At 45.0% G+C, this 23,315-nt stretch overlaps 1 protein-coding gene across 2 annotated transcripts in view; it reads left to right on the forward strand.

Moving 5' to 3' along the window:
• LOC146194471 (RNA N(6)-adenosine-methyltransferase mettl16) overlaps positions 1 to 23,024 on the forward strand; it is a 28,331-nt gene extending 5,307 nt beyond the window's left edge. Inside the window, exons 2-11 of one of the 2 annotated variants that reach the window (XM_084597420.1) lie at positions 2,243 to 2,383; positions 3,197 to 3,375; positions 8,211 to 8,290; positions 9,332 to 9,398; positions 10,201 to 10,290; positions 12,192 to 12,326; positions 13,530 to 13,676; positions 13,719 to 13,758; positions 14,483 to 15,051; positions 21,608 to 23,024. In XM_084597420.1, the coding sequence (XP_084453546.1) occupies positions 2,243 to 2,383; positions 3,197 to 3,375; positions 8,211 to 8,290; positions 9,332 to 9,398; positions 10,201 to 10,290; positions 12,192 to 12,326; positions 13,530 to 13,676; positions 13,719 to 13,758; positions 14,483 to 15,051; positions 21,608 to 21,802 (1,643 nt within the window). In that variant the 3' untranslated portion in view covers positions 21,803 to 23,024. Of the gene's footprint in view, positions 1 to 2,242; positions 2,384 to 3,196; positions 3,376 to 8,210; positions 8,291 to 9,331; positions 9,399 to 10,200; positions 10,291 to 12,191; positions 12,327 to 13,529; positions 13,759 to 14,482; positions 15,052 to 21,607 lie in introns of both variants that reach the window. The other variant, XM_084597419.1, reaches the window with a different exon arrangement.
• Positions 23,025 to 23,315: the final 291 nt, after the last annotated feature.

Genomic DNA, 23,315 nt, shown 5'->3' on the forward strand with positions numbered 1-23,315 from the left:
GAATTTTCCATTGAGATTTTTCATTCATGGCGAACGACGACAACGAATTTACTGCAATATGGGACTGTGAGCAACATTTCATAAAGTCTGGGGAATTCGGCTGATGAAGTGATATGCCTATAAGAGAGTGGTGCTGGCATGGTGTAGCCGCGGGTGGTGCAGAGTGTCTCATATATTGGGTCAAGGTGCGTCGCCATGAGCACATATGAAAAGAGCTAGCAAAGCAAAGGCATGGTAGATGAAAAAGAAAAAAAAAAAAACAATTATTCTGTTAAAGTAATTAATCAGTCGATGCAGCCCACCCTAAGAAAAGCGGGGCTCAAAAATGCAGCTGGTCATTTAGCGCTTGTTTATTGGAGGAACCTGGCGCGTGTACGCACTGTTTCTCCCAGATGGCTGCAGCATCATCAGTGTTTTCGCCTCTACACAAAGGCCAACCTTAACTTTATGCTCCAGGCCGCCATAGAAAAAATCGGCAAGAGCTGAAAAAAAAAAAATTGGCTGGGGCTTAGCTTTAGTTAAACCCAGTAGGTCTTGAAAACAATAATAGCATGGCTACGCCATAGTTTCGTTGCCGTTCTTCTTCTGTTTCCTGAGCACGTCGACAAAGAGTCTTCACTGTTCAAAGCATCCATTACATTCCATTCGGAGTCGTCACCGGCTGAGGATGATTCAAGAGAAGCGCGACACGCTCGTCTAGCTGTATCTTGAGCGGGCCGTTGATCGAGACGCTGTTCCCATTCTTCATCTGTCTCTGTAGCCTGCTGTCATTTCCTGGCTTCATCGAGACGGCGTGACTTTTCTTTCTGTTTATCAGGATGCATACCGAGTGCCTTAACTGAGCAAGCGCGAGCATTTATATACCCATCGTTTTCCTCCTCCTCTCAACTGCGAGAGAAGAGGTGACAGCAGCACTTCCACTCGGTAGCAGCGCTGCTCCAGCTGCAGTGCGCTGTGTCTACCGACCACTGCCACCTGACGACTGGACTTGGTAGCCCATCTCTCGCAGCTGGTATGATGTCATAGTGGCGTCATCATCTCATCCACGGCGCGTCGTGCCTACAGACCGCCGACGACTCGACTTGGTAGCCCATCTCTCGCAGCTGGTATGATGTCACAGCCATCTGGGTCATTAAAGGTGAAACATGCCTACCGACTGTGGCTATGCGAAGGGCTGAAAATGGGAGTAGTATCACTTTCGCAATAAAAAAATATCTCCGCCGCAAACATCGCCAATCCTCGCAGCAACACATGAGCCACCACAACTCTTATCCCGGAAAAACTTTTGAAAACAAACACTAGACGGCTTTCAGTGGCGCCCCTATAGGCAATGCATGGGGCGTATATGCAGCAGAGGTGCATTTGTTGTAGAATTGGATTTGAAAATGAACAGCATTGGGTACCTGTTAGCACTAGGTATTAAACCCCGACAAGGTGGAAGCTTGGGCATGTTGATATGTCGTTATTGCTATAGTGCAAAAGACGTGTGCACAGACAGGGTCCCGACTTGCCGCGCCTTGTCTGTGTACTCATATCATCCTCACGTTTGGGACGTAGGATTTAATCATTATCTTTACAGCACAAAAGACAAGGTTGAGATGAGTACACAGACACAGTGCTGGAAGTCAATATCCTGTCTGTGTACATGCCCAAGCTTCCACCTTATCGGGGTTTAATAACCAGTGCCAACAGGTACCCAATGGTGATACAGTGGGCACAAGCTTTTCCTGGCCTGCTGCTCATTGGGAAAATCGTCCTTCAACTGTAGGTTTGGTAGGAAAAATAGCGTGTGTACTGACACTTTTCGGTCCAAGCTGCATTTTTGCCATGCAAAATTCATCACCATTTGTCGATGGAAGAAATATTTTTCCTCCATCACTCGATTAGAACCTGTCAATTCAAGGCTGACAGGGACTCTCTGATCGTCATAGCAGTAAATGATGCTGCATACAAAATGAGTGTTCATACCACCACGGCATTGCTTGGGAGAACTGCCATTGGCAGCAATGTGTGCATTTAATTTTGTTTTTACCTTTCTTAGCTTAGTATGGCTCTGTTATCAGTGAAAGCAATCTCTTTGTCATTACGATCGACACAGGGCAGCTTCAATTTTTTTTTGCTCAGTGTCCCTTTACTTTGTGGCTGTGTGAGCGTAAAAAAAAAAACCAAAAACCCCAAAAAACCCTGAGGCGTGTACGTGTGTGAATTTGACTTTGTCTCCTCTTTCTCCTTTTGTCACCAGGGACCGGAGCATCCTGTGTGCTGGCCCTGCTGGGCCATAGGCAGTGCGGCTGGGACTTTACAGCCACAGAGACTGACCCCACTGCCTTCGCTCATGCCACAAAGAATGTGGACCGCAACGAGCTGCAGAAGCACATCAAAGGTGGGCACGTGAGCCCGATGTCAGCAATCTGATGCAGGCCTTTTGAGGTGATGCAGTGCAGTGTATTTAATCAGCAAACTTCCTTTATTTCAATTTGCATTTAATTCACAATTATGCAGGAGATCATAAAAGGCTCTTTCTAATCAAAACTGCAGACAAATCGAACAGATTTTCAGTTCATTTTTGATCTGATTTTTTGAGGTTTCACCATAGTGCCTGTTAGCAGGAAGACATGAGTAGTGTTGCATGAGATTAGGAGCTTAACATTCTGCCAGTGTTATTGGTTAGTCAGGCAGTCTCACTCTCTCTCTCATAGCTGTTTGGGCTTCCGTTAATGGGGAGCAGTTGTAAGTGCAAAATATTTTCCCATGATTGGGTGCATATAGTTTGTTGACAGCTTGCTTTTTGGAATTTATGGTCACGCTGTATCAGTATTTTACTGACAAATCTGACTGCAAAGCACAGAGAGTATGTGTGCCACAACTGGATGTGTTAACCAAGCACATTAGCTGTGTTGCCAGACAAAAACATATTTGCATGTACAGCCTTCTCTTTTGGAATTTGATTTCCCAAGTTAATGATACTGTAATACCACTTGGCGCTGTGGGTAAATAAATAAAAATGATAATTTGTTAGCAGCGAAGGCAAGAAAGATAGGGAGGAAAATAAACTAAGTTGTCTCTCTCTCTTTCCGTGACTTTTATGGAAACTTCAATGTGCTTAACCAACACAGAAGAACGGGGACAAATGTGAAAAGGATGATTGATTGTGTGGCACGGCCATCAACCGCGATTTCTTTTCCATGCCATGCAGTGCTACAGGTGGAATCGCTGGTTGAGGCAGTGGAGATGGAGGAGGCTGGGAAGTTTGATCTGTGCGTCTGCAACCCGCCCTTCTTCACCTCGGCTGAGGAGGCTGATGCCAGGACCAAGGCCAAGGAGCAGGGACGAGCTTCTCCACCCTCGGACATGGGGGGTACTGAGTCTGAGAAGGTAAGCCAGGAGAACCGACACAGACTAGGGCCATGAGTGTGTTCAGCCGGTTGGGACAAAACTGGCAGGAAGCAGAAATCTCATCTCTGTGCATGCTTTCTTTATTTTTCTTCAAAGCAGGCTCTGTATGTGCAGGTTTAATATACTGAACACATGCAGTGAATTACTGTATGCATCGAACAGCCGCAGCAGTGCCTGTTTCGACAGCGTGTGGCAAGTTTCCAGGACACTACACAAGTGGCTGCTGGTGGTGTGATAGGTGCTCGTGCCTTCCTTTGCGTCTTTACTTTGCACTCACCAGCAGTGCCACAGAATATAAAGGTGCAGATGATTGATAGCCTACCCACGAAGAAGGCTTGTGAGCCACCCTGATAAAATCAAAGAATGTGGGTGGTAATGGTTCTGCATTAAAGTAAAGGTGCCTGGTTTCTTCCCACATGTGGCCAAAGCTGTTGTAGGAATGCTATTTCCAACTGATCAGCACCACAGCTTTTCTTGGTTTTGGTGTCTGTTTTCTTCCTTCATATCTGTGTCATAAACAAGACCCTCATTTCCCTAACCGTGTCAGTATTAGTACATGTCCATTGATTTCGGATAAATTTTCGGGGCTTTGCTGTCTCTTTTCTTGATTTTTCATTTTTTTCAAAGTTTCGCTTAATGGTTTTAGCCATGGCACCATCTGAGTGCGAAGGTCGTTCAAGGGAAGAAGCCAAGTTCATAATGACAAAAATTGTAAGCAAAGATGATGAATCTTGTTTGTGTTACCATACCAGCTGGCTCTCAGGATAAACGTAAAATTGGTTCGCATCAAGTTAGGTTGCATTGATACAGCCGACGACCGAAAATTGGGACACCTGACTTTTCTGACATGCTTTATTATACAGACTTTTTCGCGGCACTCGACATGCTCCATACAACTAATGTATATGAGTTGCAAAAATTGCTCGATTTTTCTGACTTATTCGCGTTCGCCGCGGCACCACTGCCAAAGCCAAGCCTCCGTTTAACATGTATTGTGGAACATCATTAATCCAGGCTTCAAGGAGGTTGAAAATGAGATTGTGCAAATATTAAGCTAGAAATATGGGGACCTTAATGCAGTGCGACGCTGAACATATATATGGCCCTGCAACATTTCGAGGATGCTTCATTGCATGGCAAATGAGGACTGTGCAATGAAGCATCCTCAGAATGCAGCGGTTCAGCAAAGTCAGTGTCAGGTTCGCTAACGTGTCTGGACACCCATGATCTGCCGATGGCAGTAGAGGCATCAAACGACAGTTCCTGCCCGTTTTCTGTGTAAACATTTCGCGGCGGCACCGCCAAGCATCGGCCTGAGCTAATGACCCCTTCCTTCACCATAGTGGCAATGGTAAATTTATGTGAAGTGATGTTCTGTTCAAAATTTGATGTTTTTGGACTGCCCGAATTTTCAGACGATTTTGTGGTACCTAGAGAGACCGATAAATCGCTCGTCGACTGTAGTTATTCAGTTCAAAGTGGAAGAAGAAAGAACTATGGCTCTCAAAACATGGCTCAGTTCAAAGCAGAGAAATAATTTTAGGTGCTTTATTAGGTTTGCTCAGTAGCAGGTGCTGACATATTCTATTAGTGTTTAAAGTGACCAAGTACTGACCAATCTTTGTCATGGAATTGTGGCGAAAATGAAAAGATCTCGCCTCACATTGTACAGATTGAGCACTCCAATATTCATTAAACAAGGCATTGAGGCGTTTTCCTCAAGCTTCGATTGAGGAAAACGCCTTTGAGGAAAGAAGGCCTTTCAGGTATGATCTGGATCAAATTCCATTAGAATATGCTGTGGAAGTGAGGAATCAATTTCAAGAATTAGATCTAGAAGACAGAGAGCCCGAAGTGATGTGGACTGATGTTCGTGATATAATACAAGAAGTTGCTACTAAGGTAGTTTCAAAGCAAAAGAAATGCAAGAAAGCAAACTGGTTATCTGAAGAGGCTTTGCAAATAGCTGAGGAAAGGAGGATGGCAAAAGTTATGGGGGAAAGAGAAAATACAAGGTTCTCAATACAGATTTTCAGAAAATAGCAAGGAGAGATAAGAATGCCTTCCTGAACATACAGTGCCAAGCAGTTGAGGACAACAGCCAATTAAGCAACACAAGAGCTCTGTATAAGACAATCAAAGATATCAAAGGAAGCTTCTGTGCTAAGCTGGGCGTGATAAAGGACAAACGAGGCAAGGACCTCACTGAAGCCTCAGAGATAAAGAAGAGGTGGCAGGAATACACAGAAGAACTGTACAAGAAGGACCCGAATGTGCAAACCCAACATAAGACGGTTGTGATTACTGATCTCGAGCCGGGCATCCTGAAGAGTGAAGGAGTGAAGTTGAATGGGCCTTAGCCAGCCTTGCTAAGAACAAAGCTAGAAGGAATTGATGGCATTCCAGCTGAGTTGCTTCAAAACCTCAACCATGACGCTGTTAACATTCTGCATACATTATGTCAGAAGATTTGGACAACCCTGCAGTGGCCACAGGATTGGAGGAGGTCAGTTTACATCCCCATTCCAAAGAAAGGCAGTGCCAAAGATTGTTCCAACTACCGCACGATCGCGCTTATTTCGCATGCTAGCAAGGTGATTTTGAAAATCCTCCAAGGTAGGCTGCAGCAGTATGTGGATCGAGAACTTCCGGACGTGCAAGCTGGGTTTCGCAAGGGCAGAGGAACTAGAGACCAAATTACCTTCGCTGGATCATGGAAAAAGCAAGAGAGTTCCAGAAACCCATCTACTTCTGCTTTATTGATTATGCGAAAGCGTTTGACTGCGTAGATCACAGCAGATTGTGGCAAGCTCTCCAAGAGATGAGAGTTCCAATTCACCTCATCTGTCTCCTCAGGAACCTGTATGAAGGGCAAGAAGCCACAGTCAGAACTGGGCATGGTCTTACTGATTGGTTTCCGATCGAGAAAGGAGTGAGGCAAGGCTGAATACTGTCGCCCTGCCTATTTAACCTATATGCAGAGTGCATCATCAGGAAGGCCGGTCTGGACGAGTCTTCAGCTGGAGTGAAGATTGCTGGAAAACGTATCAACAACCTTAGATATGCGGATGATACCACTTTAATGGCAGAAAGTGAAGTGGAACGCAAGAGACTTCTGATGCGCGTACAAGAAGAGAGTGAGAAGTTTGGGCTTAAACTGAACTTTAAAAAGACAAAGATCATGGCGTCGTGCCATATCAAGTCCTGGAGCATCAATGGACAAGAAGTGGAAGCTGTGACAGATTTTCTGTTCTTGGGCTCCAAGATTACCTCGGAAGGAGACTGCAGCCATGAAATTAGGAGACGCCTGCTTCTGGGAAAGAGAGCAATGGTTAGCCTTGACCGCCTAGTAAAGAGCAGAGACATTAGTCTGCCAACAAAGATCCGTATAACTCGTGCTATGGTCTTTCCAGTTGTGATGTATGGATGCGAGATTTGGACTGTGAAAAAGGTTGACCACCGAAGAATTGACGCGTTTGAATTGTGGTGCTGGCGAAGACTCTTGAGAGTTCCTTGGACTGCCAGAAGATCAGATCAGTCGATATTGTCGACCATAAACCCTGACTGCTCATTGGAGGGTCAAATCCTAAAGTTAAAGCTCAGCTACTTTGCTACTTTGGTCATCTGATGAGAAGAGAGGAGTCGCTGGAGAAAGATTTGATGTTGGGAAAGGTTGAGGGTCGCCGGAGAAGGGGTAGGCAGCGAATGCGATGGTTAGATGGCATCCTTGAGGCACTGCAGATGAGGTTATGTGATGTTACGAAGATAGAGACCGGAAAGCGTGGCGTGACATGGTTCATAGTGTCACGAAGAGTCGAATACGACTGAGCGACTGAACTGAACTGATCACATAAAAGGAACTGAATTGCCATTTTGAAAGGAAACCCTGCCATTATTGATGTTCCCCACTATGTTACCACGTCTCGGTAACGTATCACTAATCTCCTTAAGTGCATTGCATGGTGTCTTTCTTTCGAGAGTGCTCATCGTGTTTGGTTATGGTTAACAACCTTTTGAATGCACTCTTCAATAAAAAGCAACATTTCCTTAGCGTTGCCAAGGGTATGGTTTTAGCTTTTATCAGTAGATGGTGCCACAGCGTGTTGAATTTCTTAGATGAAGCAGTGACCACGATCCACGGAAACATTCGTCGGCACGGCATACATCACTGTCATTGGAGTTTTGGGTGTAGAAACTGAAATGTACAGTACTCATTACTGAAATTGTATTATTACTGCTTGTCATGTGGGATATATATTAACTTTCAGTACATCACTTTTTCTTGTGTACGCTCGCTATTGTGCTTGCCGGTTATGGTTTCTAGCACGAGGACGCATAAGAATGAGCGTGTGCATTGGCTGAATTATCAGTAAAAATCTCCTACAGCACACCTATCAAAACTGATGTGGAATCGAGTGTTTAGACAGCTTGCTTTGCATTGCACCAAAAAAAAAAAAATAGTTGGATGCCCACAGTTTGATGTTTGGTTGCTTCAAGGCCAACATGACATTTTCCTGCTCTGATGTAGTAGGTACATGGTGTTTAATGCCCTGAAATAGCACATGGGCTGTGAGTGACATTGCACAGTACACGGGCCAACCAGCAAGATGGAATTTGATCCCACAACCTTGGGATTACCAGCTGAAAATTGAAGCCACTGAGTCACTTCAACTATTGACACTACTCTAATGTGGTGGTGAGGGCCTTTTTGCAGCTTTCATAACTGCTGGATTGTTTCTATGAGAAAAATTGTTCGCAAACGTGAAGCTACTGTCTGCATCTCATGCTTGAGCATGGTGCTGTTTTGTGTACAGGTGTGGGCAAACTCCGGGGAGGTGGGCTTCTTCAAGGACGTTCTCCTGCGGGACAGCCTAGTGCTGCGTGACAAAGTCGGGTGAGCTTTGGGACAGCGTGCTGTGTTTCCTGATGCGAAAGGGCATACCAATCCAAATGTTATCCAAAATGTTTCAGGTACAGTAGTACAGTACACTCCATATAAGAAGAACTTGAAGGGGCCAGAGAACTTGTTTGTCTTATGAGAAGTTCGTCTTAACAGAGGTGCCCCTGAAGAAGGTATGGAAGCGTGCTAGGTGCATTTCCTATCTGGTTATATTTTACATGAAAATGATCAATAAAATAGCCTTCCAAGGAGAGAATAATCTCAAACGGGAGTATCTATTGCACTATGCATGAAGTCAGGTCAAAACAGAGCATAAAACCATCTCATGCTGTCCCATCTTAACATGGCACTGATCTAGTTTTTATTCTTTTGCTGTATTTTTTCTTACTATAACCAACAGCGGCTCCTAATTTTGTCGGTTTTTTTTTCTTCTGATTTTTGCTTTCCATTCTTTCTAACCCAGCATGAAAGAAAACTGAACAAGAGTTGGGGGAAACCTCAGTTCGCAAGCTAACGTTTGGACAAGGGGACTTGCCTCAAGTGCTAGAGCATGGCGTAGCATGTTTTTGTTCTTTAAATGAGGACCATGCACGGGGAGTGCAGCCGCATGTAGCCAGATTAGTTCCCAGGGCCTTTCTTTCAGGCTAGGAATGGGAGGTTAGTACGCTGCCATCCATTGGCTACAAAGAGTCTTCAGTAACAAACAAGGAGCAATGAAATGCGTTGCCATGGTGACTGTTATCCTATATGTCCCAACTCGCCATTGCAAGGAGATGCACATATTCTGCCTGCTTGCTGCCTTGACTTGTGAGGGTTCAGGCAGAACCATTGTGACTCATTGTGGCATCATTTCTCGGTCATCCAGTGGTGCCACTGCACACTTTGTGGCTTTACTTTTTCGCTGCACTGAATGCTTCTTGTCGTCGGTGAAGGTGTGTGTTCTACACTGTGGCTGAGGCTCATTTACTCCCTTTTGGGGTTTTTTAAAGAGTTTTTTTGGGTGCAAATTTTTCTGATTCTGTTGCGTATTTGCAGCCTGTACACGTGTATGCTGGGCAAGAACAGCAGCGTCAAGGAGGTCCTCTCTGCTCTGCACGGAAAGGTGAGTCAATCAGTTTAATCCCAAGGCCGTATGTAGGTGTGACTTAGGGTTCATTTCACGGGCAGTGTTAGGGTTCATGATAGCGCACTGCTTGGGTGGTCCCGTGGCGCTCTTTGCAGCCTCTGTCTCTTTCAGTCCATCAGCGCTGTTTTCAAAGGTGGTCGTAGTTGTGTCATTGCAAGTGATATTGCCACTATCAATGGTAGATAAATTCACTGGCGACCATGAAGGGGCATAAATCGCGGAATTTTTCGGTATGTTAGAGGAAGTAGGTAATCTGAGTAGGTAGTGATGTAGGTAAGGGGGTTGGTTTAACTGAAGGACAACAACCGAGGATGGTTAGTTTTGAATGTCCAGAGCAGCACACAGTTTTGCCTGAAGAGATGAGGGATGAGGCATCTAACAATATTTGCTGAATTTAAAACTTTAGCATTCAGGTACTTTGACAGCGATCCTCCCAGCGTAAAGCTCCAGCGGCTTCTCGGCACTAGACAGAAGCCGGGAGAAGACGCGCACGCGTTTGCTTCCCTTCTTCACTTCCTTTGTAACAACACCCTAAGGTGAGAGCCAGGGCCTGATAAGCTGGTTTCGCTTTGTGAAGGAAAAAAGGCTGCATATGCTTTTTCTCTGTGTGCTAGAAAGACAAAGACAGGAGCATATTTATGTGTGAACCTTTTTGTTCATTCTCCCGAGTTTTGCAAACTTAATTCAGTCTCTTGATTCTCAGCTGCACTGTTGGAATGCTGACTCTACAGTTGGTTTGTGCCATCGTCTCATTTCCTGTTGAACCCTCGCTCCACAGGTCAAGTCCTGCCGAGTTGCAGAGTTTCACCAAGGGAAGACAACTCGATATGCTGTCGCTTGGACTTTCCGTGATGTCAACCTGCTGAAGGTGTGTAGACTCGCTCTTATCCATGTCTGTGCTTCTTAAATTTTGCACTGCTGCTCAGTTGTTGCAAAGTTGGGCTGCTTTGTGAAATGGGAAATTTCGGAGCTACGCCCCTTGTTTGCTGCTTGCAGTATGAGCACACTACAGCACAGTATGTTCAGAGCACAGATGTTGAGCATGGAAAACTAAACTTTTCGGTGTTAACAGCTCTAGATGTTGAGGACTCAAGATCGGCAGCTGGTTGTTGAAGAGCATGGTCAGTGGCTGGTAGAGTGCTTTTTTGCATGAACCCCACTTAGAGCCCTTTTATTCTTCTGTTCATTATTGTTCCTTTGGCTTCCATTCCGGGTTGTTATTAAGCAGAGTTACTACTAGCCTTGTTTTCTTTGTTTTTTTTACTATGTTGTTGTGAGGGTAATACCTTAACCCTCTTTGCTGCTGCGATCTAGGTAAGGTTAACTGTCGCTCGCCACAGCCCACTTCTTATGCTGTTTGGGAGTATGTGACATTGGTTAATAGTTAGCCTGTGTGACCTGACGCATTGGTTTAAAGGGTGGCTTAGTAAATCGGGGGAATGAAACAGAACTGCTGCTCTTCATTACTTCATTTGTATGCATTCCAGGTCATGTGCCTAACACCGTAAGTCATGGATACTTTGCCGAGCATACAGCTTCATTTTTTTTGTTTCATCAGGCTGTAAGCCCCTTGCACAGTACAGTCAATATTGTGAACATTCAGCTGTTCTCTTCAGGGCTGCATAGGGAGCACTTGGGCTGCAGCGTTAGTGGGATACAGCATACCTGATGAGCAGAGACATGTGCCTGAGCGTCACTCTCGTTGTCGTGGTGCATTTGGCGCCGTTCAGTTGTGCGTAGTTTATACCAAGCATGGAATCAGCAGAGTGTCATCAGTCGTGCCTTAAATCATGTGGTGGTGGATTTGATTGCACATGTACTGCAGTTCCAATGCACCAGTTCGATGAGTCAGTGGGCTTTGTCTCTGCTGTGCTAGAGAACTTGAAAGGGGCACTAAAAACAGTTGAACATAGTTTTCCTTCAGAGTTAAAGGTGATTTTTCTGGTTCTCTCGGGCTATGTTGATGTTTGTTCAGTAGCACAATATGAATTTATTTTGAGAAAGTTGGATATAAAATGAAAAATGCTTTTTATGCGTTTTTGCAGCAGTATATTGCCGTTACACTCAGTGAGGTAGCGGTTTCTGGGGCAAAGACAGTGGGCCCCCAGACTGTCGCGCAAGTTTGAAGCTGGTCGTGTTCAGATTTGCATGAGATCTAGCACAGAACCAGTAGTCGCAACATGCACCAGCTATTAGTCAGGAGATGAGCTATAACTAACACTGTGTATGGCTGTCTGTGGGACCACGTCTCACTATGTGTGCCTATGGCATAGGTTTCTCTGGCTAGCATCTGTGCTGTTTGCATTGTCATGCATATTATATGTGTTCCCCCATTTCGGAGCAATTTTTTTCTAACTTCTCGATCCAGACTTGTGGCATTGGTAACAAAAAGGACTCCACAACCACCGTTTAAAAACCTGGGAGGCCTGTATTTAAAGATCTGTCTGAACACCGTCATAGTTGTTTGTTTAAGCAGTGGGTGGGCCAGCACCTGGTATTCCTTTTTCATTTTTTTTTCTAGCTTGTAAGAAATCTGGCGAATTTAACAAATCCCCTTTGTCATCAGAAAACAACAATCTCTGAGTACAAGCCTGCTTCACTTGGTCCTTGATATACTGTTATGCTTGGAATACATTTAGCTCACATTAGTGGTGTATTCTTTTGATGAAATATGCTTTCATTGAGGACATGGGCTGGCTACCAGCCAGTTGTCTGAAAGTGCACATTGGTGCTTACGAGCCACCTGGGTTTGGGAAAATCGGCATGCAGGCTCCATTCTGCAAGGTGCGAGCACTGAAGCCACCAACCAAGATCCTGGTCGAACTGCCACCGTCACAGATACCGGTGGTGCCGCGTGTGCAGTATGTCTGGCGAGAGCTGCTCAATGCCCTCAGCTTCATAGAGGTAAACCTACGCTCCCCACATTTCTCCTGGCAGTGCTTGACGTGCACTGCCATCTTGTAGGTGGGCTGCTGTTGTGAAACACTGCTGTCATGTGATGTTGTGAAGCCAAGTCAGAATGTTCCTGATTTTCGTTGAAGGTGTGCAAATGACACACTTTTGGATGCGAAGCGACTAAGATACTCGCAAAAATTGGCTGTGAACTGCATCAGGTAATTGTTACATCAGAACAGGTAATCCAAAATAAAAAAAAAAATGCCTTTCCACAAATACAGCTACGGAAACAAATAGGTTTGGTGCAGATGCATATGTATGCAGTATATTGCTAGGAAGGCTTGAAATTGAAGTGAGGCCTGTGCAGTGAGCTGCGGAAAGGAAATGAATAGATAGTTAGGGGTATACCATGAGGAGACAGGAAAAAAAACCAAATAATGGACTAGGGAACAAGACTGAGGAAATGATGTGGTAGCTGAGATTGAGAAAAAGACATCAGCAGGGCTTGCACTGCTTGTAAGCAGATAGCCGATGGTCCCTTAGAATAGTGGACTGAATTCCAGGGGATGGGAGACATAAGAGGTAGCTGCAGAGGATCATGTCATGAGATGAAATTAAGAAGTATGCATGCCCTGGGTGGCTGTGATAATGCAGTATGCCAGTCAGTATTCGCTAACGCTACACTGAGGAATTGGATACTACGGGATATCATAGGTTTTGCCAGTGGTCAGGTGGAGGCAATGTTTTCAAGCCTGGTGCAGCAGGTTCGTGAATATGTGCTTTCTTATGGTGATAGTCTACTACGAGATGGTGGAAATTATCTGGGCATCACAGTGCGCACCGAGTTTCCAAAGCCAAACTCATGAAATGTGGTGCCACTGATATGCTTGCACTAGGGGGGCAGCAGTACTGGTGGTGAAGGCTAGAACCTGGCCCTGTCGTAATTATCATAGCCATGCGTCAACTGTAAATGAAAATATTGCATGAAAGACGCAGATAAAAGGGTGCAGAAATGTCACTTGCCACCTAGCATACATGAGGGACAGCTAAGGGGTTTCATGGTGGCAAAATCAGTGAAGCGGTTTCATTGCGTGATTGCCCTGACCACACGCGGTATCATTTATAATATAGGGTACTGACGCCTTAGTGTCAGATGCAGTAAATGCGGCAACCATTTCTGGGGTGACTGCTGCCTAATGACTGTCCTTGCAGGTTCCCTTTGAGATCATCAACGAGGGCCCAAACATGTGCCACCTGCTGGTGAAGGCCAAGGAGAACACATGGACGCACCTGCGGCGCAGACGCCGAGAGATACAGCGCAAGCGTCGCATGGAAGAAGAAGACGCCGGGAAAGCCAAGGTGGCAAAGTCTGATGAAGAGCCGCAGACCGTCAAGGCTGAGCCTGCAGCCAATGAGCCTCAAGCACAGGACACACAGAAAGGTAGGTGCCAGTGTCTAGGGATTCTTCACAGTGGTCCTCTCCCGGAAGTGGTTGTTTTGCTACTTTTGGTGGCTGCTAAAGGAAGTGCTTAGACTTCTTTTCATTTCTGCAGCTCACTTTTTGAAGCTGTAATAGAATACAAACACAATACAGAGGGGATTAAGCACCTGAGATAGCATGCCCTCCTACCAAAACTGTGAGCTTCGTGATTATTCTGTGCAGTGTCCAAAAGGTGAAAGTTGTGATTTTACCTAACCTTTCAGATTTTTAAGCTTTGCCCTTCACTGCCCATCAGCAGATACATGGATAGCTAGTAAAAATCAGATATAGTACCAACTATCAATCGCACAGAAGCTTTTCAAAGTGCATCCACCACAATTTCCTCCAAGTCCCCTTCAGCTTTCCTTTGATCGTAGCTGTCAGATAGCTGCAATGCTATGATTGAAGATACCATGTTGATTTGCTATGCATCTTGATATGGTATCTGTGCCTATTTAGGTGTAATATGTGTAATCTTTCTCTCTGCTGTGGTGAATGTGCGACTAATAAGCATTTTGCCACTCTCTTAGCTTAGTACTAAAAGCCATAGCCTATTAACCTCTACTAAAATGAGCCCACTTTTGACTACAAGATATGTGGCACAGACCGCTGTTACAAACTGCTGCCTAATCCTTATCTGCACTGACGTAATCGCTTTCTGTCCTCTTGGATACTTTGAATGCAGGAAGTGCAGCCGAAACCTCTTCAGAGGTGGCTAACACAGGCGATACAAGCACTCCAGAGGACGCCATGGAGACTACCGTTCCTTCCAAAGCCAGTGAGGAGGCTGCAGCAGCACCAGAGACGACAGAGCAACAGTCACCAGCGCAGGAAGTGGCAGAATCTTTGAGTAAACCCTCTGAGGAGGAAGGGGAGTCGGCAGCAGAGTGCACGCTGCCAGCACCTTCGTCAGAAACCGAACCAGTCGCGCCATCCCAGGAGGGGCGAGAGGCAGTGTCTGCAAGCGAGCAGCCATCCCTCCCAGTTGAGAACCCTCCATCAGCCACCGATTCCTCGAACCATGTGTCGCAGTTGGGTGCAGATGCTGGTTCTTCATCGAGTGAGCAAGCACCAGCTGATCAGGAGGCACCGCAGGTTAAGGCTGAAGTCATGGATGCAGACACGAAGGGCCAGAGGGATGACAGCCAGGAAGGGGGCAGCTTGAAGAGGAAGCAGATAGATGAGGAAGAGGCAGACGGACCTCCAAGCAAGATGCCACGCCAGGGTGGCAATGGTGCCCCTGAAGAAAGCAGTGTAAGTGAGGCACTTCGTTTGAAAACTTTTCTTTCTTCAGACACCATGTGACAGCTTCTTTCTTTATTTTTCTACTGTGTTGACATAGTTGCTTGTCAAGGTCACAGGGTGTCAGGTATCAGGAGCAGCCTAATCCTTGACATTGGTGCCCCTGGTGGAGAGGAGAGCACTAGTGTCCTTGGCATGATAGAAAATAATCTGGAGCAGAGCAGCTGCCTCTCCGTCTTGTACCTCCAGCTAACCGCCTGCTTAAAGGAATGCCGAGATGGCAAGCACATCTCTGCTTGTGATTGATACACTGCCTCTTCTCGTTATCGTGCACTTTGGAATTTTATGGTCAGCTAAGAAGGAGGCACTGGCTTCAGTAGACATTACCTTCTCCAAGAATTGCACTGTGTTCTAATGCACCGACACCAAGAAATATGCTTGTGCCTAAGTGCTTGGGCTTAAATGCTTTAATTTTAGGGGTATGCGAGTACACATTAAATTTTTCAATGCGAATATACATGTTGCACTTTGTAACCTGAGCTAGGATTTTAAAAACATATGGCACATTGGACATGAATAGAACCAGATGCTTATGTTGGCGCCAGCGTAGAGTTTCTCAGGCTGTTGTTATTTCCATCTTAACTTAACAATTATTTTTAATTACTGAACTCTTTAGGTATTGGCTGCAACAGCACAAGTGTTATATATCAAGTTGTAAAGCATTGCTCAGTGAGGCAGGGACCTCACTGAAGCCTCAGAGATAAAGAAGAGGTGGCAGGAATACACAGAAGAACTGTACAAGAAGGACTCGGATGTGCAAACCCAACATAAGATAGTTGTGATTACTGATCTCGAGCTGGGCATCCTGAAGAGTGAAGTTGAATGAGCCTTAGCCAGCCTTGCTAAGAACAAAGCTAGCGGAATTAATGGCATTCCAGCTGAGTTGCTTCAAAACCTCAACCATGACGCTGTTAACGTTCTGTATACATTATGTCAGCAAATTTGGACAACCCTGCAGTGGCCACAGGATTGGAGGAGGTCAGTTTACATCCCCATTCCAAAGAAAGGCAGTGCCAAAGATTGTTCCAACTACCGCACGATTGCGCTTATTTCGCATGCTAGCAAGGTGATGTGGAAAATCCTCCAAGGTAGGCTGCAGCAGTATGTGGATCGGGAGCTTCCGGATGTGCAAGCTGGGTTTCGCAAGGGCAGAGGAACTAGAGACCATATTGCCAACCTTCGCTGGATCATGGAAAAAACGAGAGTTCCAGAAACCCATCTACTTCTGCTTTATTGATTATGCGAAAGCGTTTGGCTGCGTAGATCACAGCAGATTGTGGCAAGCTCTCCAAGAGATGGGAGTTCCAATTCACCTCATCTGTCTCCTCAGTGACCTGTATGAAGGGCAAGAGGCCACAGTCAGAACTGGGCATGGTCTTACTGATTGGTTTCCAATTGAGAAAGGAGTGAGACAGGGCTGCATACTGTCGCCCTGCCTATTTAACCTATATGCTGAGTGCATCATGAGGAAGGCCCGTCTGGACGAGTCTTCAGCTGGAGTGAAAGTTGCTGGGAAACGTATCAACAACCTTAGATAGGCGGATGATACATGTACCACTTTAATGGCAGAAAATGAAGTGGAACTCAAGAGGCTTCTGATGCGCATACAAGAAGAGAGTGAGAAGTTTGGGCTTATACTGAACATTAAAAAGACAAAGGTCATGCTGTCTTGCCCTGTCAAGTCCTGGAGCATAAGGACAAGAAGTGGAAGCTGTGACGGATTTTCTCTTCTTGGGCTCCAAGATTACCCCGGAAGGAGACTGCAGCCATGAAATTAGGAGACGCCTGCTTCTGGGAAAGAGAGCCATGGCTAGTCTTGACCGCCTAGTAAAAAGCAGATACATTACACTGCAATTACTTTTCGATGGAGGCGAAAAGCAAGATGCCCGTGTGCTGTGCGATGTCAGTGCACGTTAAAGAACCCCAGGTGGTCGAAATTTCCGGAGTCCTCCACTACGGCGTCTCTCATAGCCTGAGTCGCTTTGGGACGTTAAACCCCACAAACCAAACCAAACCAAACATTACACTGCCAACCAAGATCCGTATAACTCGTGCTATGGTCTTTCCAGTTGTGATGTATGGATGCGAGAGTTGGACTGTGAAGAAGGCTGACCGCCGAAGAATTGACGCGTTTGAATTGTGGTGCTGGCGGAGACTCTTGAGAGTTCCCTGGACTGCCAGAAGATCTAATCAGTCGATATTGTCGACCATAAACCTTGACTGCTCATTGGAGGGTCAAATTCTAAAGTTAAAGCTCAGCTACTTTGGTCATCTGATGAGAAGAGAGGAGCCGCTGGAGAAAGATTTGAAGTTGGGAAAGATTGAGGGTCACCGGAGAAGGGGTAGGCAGCGAACGCGATGGTTAGATGGCATCCTCAAGGCACTGCAGATGAAGTTATGTAATGTTAGGAAGATAGTGAGAGACCGGGTTGGGCACGACTGAACTGAACTGAAAGCATCTTCAAGAACCTCTGAATGAATTGTTTCCCTGTCAATATATCTCATGTGGTCTTTCTTTCCGTGTTCCAGAGAAAACTAACAAAATATGAAAATAGCCACGTGATAGAGTGCTTGCGTGTTGTTATTGTGCAGCTCCAAAATGTGCAGTGGATGAACAATGTAGCTGCATGTGACAGGCCACTGTTCGTCCATGGTTCAGGGGAACCCCCATGTGGAGTAGGTTTGCAATAAGGGAGTAATTATTCATTTAGCATCCACCTCAGCGCAGCCACATGGCTACAAAAGCAATGTTTACAGAAGTTCCTGATAAAGTTGTATAGCTTTCTGTTGTAACTGTATGGCTGCGCTTGGGTGGATGTCAATGAGTAATTACACCCTTTATCCATTCAGTATGAGAAAAAACATTTCAAAAGAAATGAAAAGCAGACAAATTTTATCCTCTACTTTTTTCGGAACAGTGTATGGCCTCTGTAGAAAATCAAGCCAAACTGTACTTGAAACAAAACAATGTCATGCACACTTTTTGTAGCTATGCATCGAAAGCTGCAGGGGCAGAGCTTTCGTCACGGTGTTACTAGTACATCAAGTAGTCCTTGCATATCTGGCCTCGGGTATGGTTTTGGTTTGAGTTCTGCCTTTACTTGAAGTAATAATTTTCGAGCTACCAGTGATGCAGAAATGTATTCCTTCACACCACTGAAGGCCGAACATAAAGTTGCATTTAATGAATATCTCATGCTACATACATTGTTGAAACAAGCGCATTACTAAAGTATGCGGACACTAGCAGGTAGACTGCGCGAGCAGCCAACGTACGCTTCACGGGATTCCTGACAGATGGTGCAGCCATTGCATTTGCATGGTGTATTGTACCAATTTTAGAATGCGCTGAATTAACGCTTCACTAGCTTTTATTGTAGCACAATATCGATGTGATTATAATGTGATTATTTTTGTAATGATATAACACTCCAGAGCGCAGTCTGCAGAATTTCTGAAGTAACTATTTTCTGCTGCACAGTGTGCTAATGCATTTCAGTTCTGTAGCTTTGGCTGCATAGCTGCAGAATGTTGTTCAGGAGTTTAGTACACTGCTTGATTAGATAGCATAGCAGTATGCAGTAGGTAATGTGTCCTTGCCAAATGTATAGTAAATTAAAATGAAATTCATGAACAACACGCGACTGGTAACTAAATATAACATGAGTAATAGTAAAGCCTTATTCATTTCAATTTTAAGGGACGCAGAAGGAATGCCACAGTTATCCAAAGGTCGAGTTATGCCGCCGGCCCCATAAACGAAGATAATGCCGAAAATCAGAAAGTCCAGTCAAGTTTTGTGAGGAAGCTCCGTCACACAAACGATGAAAGCTGGTGTTGAAGGTGCAGTTTTCAGAGTGCTGGGAGAGCAGCACGTACATAAGCAAGGGTAACATACACTGGCGTTTGAACGGCAAGACAGCTTGTGAAACAAAAATGAAACGTCCAGCAACATGCCAGTCGGCATCGAAAAGAGGCATGCAGCTGGGTTTGTATGTCAGTCGATATAGTCACTCTCGCCTCGTGCTGGTGACAGAGATCGGAGGCATATGGGTTGCAGTTTAGTATGCAATAGGTGAGATTTTTATGTGCTGACTTGCCCTAGTGACACCTCGGGTCTGCCCTACTTCAGGAGCCCTCTGTGAAATTTTCCAAGTGTGTTTTCCCACATGTGTTATTTCATCTAGGACGACATCTAGACTAGACATCTAGGACGAGTCCTGTGGGTATTCAGTATTTAGCATACTGTGGAAGGGCCAAGAACTGCGCACTTTCACATTATAATTTTTCAAAGTAGGTGGACAGCCATCTTGTTCTTGTCATGGCTGATATATGGGAACATCCATTTGATTCTATTTTGCAAAACATCCTAGCCTATACTTGGTTACAGTTTCTTTTGGGAATCAAAGCAACGGTACAGCGGCAAAGCCTATACAGCGCTGTTACTCTGACAATAATTCGGCCATAGGACGGCTACCTCACCTGCTGCTCACTGCACAGTTTATCATTTAATCGCTGGAGCAGGTGGTGCCATCTATAAAAAGTCCTTGGAACTAAACATAATGAAGCTATTCATCGTAAATAAACTGCTTTTTCCATGACTGTCTAATGTTGAACATGCATGGTATTTGTTAAAAATGTGTGAAATAATGAAATGAAGAATGTTACCACTACACTATTTTCACAAGAGGAAACTAAGCACTGCACTGAGGCAATATTTGCTATGTAAACCTAAAGGGAGAAAGCATCTTTCAACTCTGTGGCCTTTGCTTCATTGCCAGAAAACTTGTAGAACTATTCTTGAACAAAGTTCCGCAAGCCTTAGCCGTCGGCTGCAGCTTTGATCTTGGCTCACTTCCACACTTCATAAGCTTCTTGGCATTGGGCTTGTCGGGCTTCTTGTTGCTCATTGGTTTCATCAGCCTGTTTCTCACATCTGCAGTCTAAATTCACGCCCCGCCGGGGTGGTGCAGTGGTAAGACGCCCGACTACTGTGCCGGAGTTCCCGGGATCGAATCCCGGCCTCGGCGGCTGCGTTTCGATGGAGGCGAAACGAAGTGGCGTCCGTGTGCTGTGCGATGTCAGCGCACGTTAAAGATCCCCAGGTGGTCGAAATTACTCCGTAGCCCTCCACTACGGCTCCTCTTTCTCTCTTTCCACTTTCATTCCCACCTCCCTCCATTCCCTTACGGCGCGGTTCGGGTGTCCACAGAGCAAGTGTGACAGTTACTGCGCCTTTCCTTCCTGTGAACCAATTAAAAAAAAAAAAAAAAAAAAATTCACCGCTGCAGTCTTTAGTAGAGATGGTGTGTATGTATGGCTTATTTACCCAGAATAAATGAAGGAATGGAGCAGATGGAACTTCATGCAGACTGCATGTTCATTGCACAGTGCAAGAATGTCTTGCAGCTGGAAGTTGGCGAAGACGACTATGTTTGGTGCACAGCACGAGATGAAACAACATGCACCACATGAGTTCATGCTGCCATTGTGGAACGCATAAGGTGCTAGGTCCAGGAATGATGTAAAAATCGCAAATGAACGCAGTAGAGCTAACGCTCTAAGAGGGATTCTCAGCCACGGGGGATGTCACTTATGTTTAATGTTATGTCACTACTTAACGATCCAATCAACAAAATGTTATTAACTTATTTATTTTGCACATTTTGGTGGTTAAGTTCAGTGGCAAGTTTGTAGCCACGAGCAGCACAATACCATGTCTTTTTGAAATGTTCTCTATAGCATGAGAACATCTGCTCTTTATTCCCATACAAAAACAAAACAATAGACATAAGGCACGCAAGAAGTTCATTGAAAACACAACGCCCTACGATGCTTTCTTTGTTACTCTGAAAGTTGATGGCCACATAATTGACAGCCACATTCTTTGTCTTGTATGAAAGAGTGGGCCAAAAGTACACGCAACAATGGAAGTAGTGATGGCAGTGAAAAATTTTGTGCTGCAGACATTGTGATTTGTCGCCATAGGACATGCTTGGGCTGAATATCCTGCTTGCTTTGTGAGCCCAACTTAGTTTTTGTATGGAAATAAGCCCTGGATTTACTCATATTGCAGGGCTGTGGAGAGCAACTTCTTTGTTTTAAAGGGTGATGTGGTGAGCTTTTCTTCATGGCTACGAGCTCGCCATCGACCCTAACTGCCAGAGTGTGTTAATCAAAGAGTTTATTAGTAATGTGCGTATAATTAGCTATCTAACACAAATTCGAAATAGTTGACATCCACTGTATGTGTGTATCTGTGAAAAGACCTTTCTTTCTATTTCAGCCAGCACATCATTTGAAAATTTTGAAAGTGCTCTGTAGAACTCCTGATACTGTACCTTTTTTTTTTATGTGCAAGTCCCCATCTTCATGTCCTGCAGCAATTTATTTTCCCAGTTTACAGCAAAATGTAATGCATCTCAATTTCAAGATATTGAAATTTGACAGTGCCTCCACCTCTGCCTGACCTCATGGTGCTGATTATGCCGGTTGCCGATGATTGCAGGACGACCTGCTGGCAGCTGAGGGCCTTGCAGGTGCAGATCCAAAACCAGAGGGCACTCCACTGATCCTGTGCACTGACGTGCGTGTGCGTCGGATCCACACCAATGTCGCCATCCACATGACCGTGCGGAGTGGCCAGTCAGACGTGGCACACCAGCTGATGCAGTACATTAAGAACTCACTCTGGGGAGTTTAGCTGTCTGGCATGATGCCCCCCATGGCCTGTGTGCGTTCATATTCATCTTTGTATAAGGAGAAATTCAGTGGAACAGAGCGATGACACGAGCTAGACCAGCTGAACGACTGCCCCTGGGTAAAGGGATTATTTATTGTGCTTCTGTTGGCTCCATTTGAGTAGATCTCAGTAAAAATATGAAGTGGAACTGTTCTGTTTGAAATGAGAATCCATCTAGTTGAACTCATCCAGCTGTCATATTGGCAGTTGTAAATTAGGGCAACTACTTCTGGTTTCGGTGTGTTCAAAACGACAAGCGTAAATACCTCACTTACACGTATCGAATGTGGTAAGGCAGTTCAGGACCTTATAAAAAATTTAAAAAAAAAATGTATTACGATCATAATGAGATCACAGTTTGTGCAAACCTCACACGCTTCAAGCTCTGCTGAGGCGCCAAGATGTGGGGAAAAATGTGGATTTGGCGTGCAGACATACTGAAGCAACAGAAATGTCTATTACTTGAGAGGTAACACTTCAACAATGCATGCAACATCAAGGACTGCAGCAAAGCCTTCGATGCATTAATACACGCAGTCTCGTGCGCAGCTGCGGCCACCGTAATCACCGCTGCCCCATGTTTCATGCTGCCCAGTTCTGTGCCTGTTCGCCCCTCCCTCATTTCCCCATTTCACTAAGCTCTTTCAATTCCTTCTCTTGACAATACACACCACCACAGTCATCAAACAGTTGACTTTAATAGCAGTCCACGATCATCCATTATCCCTGGCTAATACCAAAGATGATGGTGAAGGTTGTCGTAGCTATCTTGAGGAGCTGTGAGTGAAGAAATTTGGCATTGAAATCTATAATAAAAAGAAGTGATCTTGTTTATCTATTATGAACAAGATCAAGATCATTTCTATGATCTTGTTTATTGTAAACAAGATCTAGAAAGAGGGAGAGAATGCGAGAGGTATTTTGCGCAGAACTACAGGCAACACACTGCCGCGCTCCTTGTGCCATAACCACCTTGTCATTGCTAGCAGCCGGTGACACGCAAGCAGGCGCCGTTTATTGACAGATAAAGTTAAAAGGGCTGTGACAAAGCCTTTTTATTTTTTCTTGATCATAGATTCGAACATACGATAGCTCATTTAAAATTTGATCAGAAGATGTTGGTTGCAGTACGCTTGCCACACACACACACACAGAAAAGAAATGAAAAAAAAAAAAAAGGAAAGGTTAACAATTGAATTTGGCGCCAAGGCTTTCAAATGACGGGAGTGCCAACAGTTAGCGGAACCGCCCCTTCTACTTTATTTGCTATAGCGGCCGCTGCATGTCGCCTGCATGAGTTTCGAAACTATTTGCCAAGCGCTTGTGAGAGACATTATTTCTGGATCCACCGGATATTTAATTGACTGTTGTGTCCATCAAACATGACACCGTGAAAAAAATTTTGCTTCATCCCTGTAAAAAATTAACCCCTAGTGTGTGTGCTGGAAAATTAACAAATTATATTTTGCCAGAT

This window comes from Amblyomma maculatum, chromosome 3 (genome assembly GCF_055883805.1).
Source record: "Amblyomma maculatum isolate TAMU_Amacu chromosome 3, ASM5588380v1, whole genome shotgun sequence".
Taxonomy (NCBI): Eukaryota; Metazoa; Arthropoda; class Arachnida; order Ixodida; family Ixodidae; genus Amblyomma; species Amblyomma maculatum.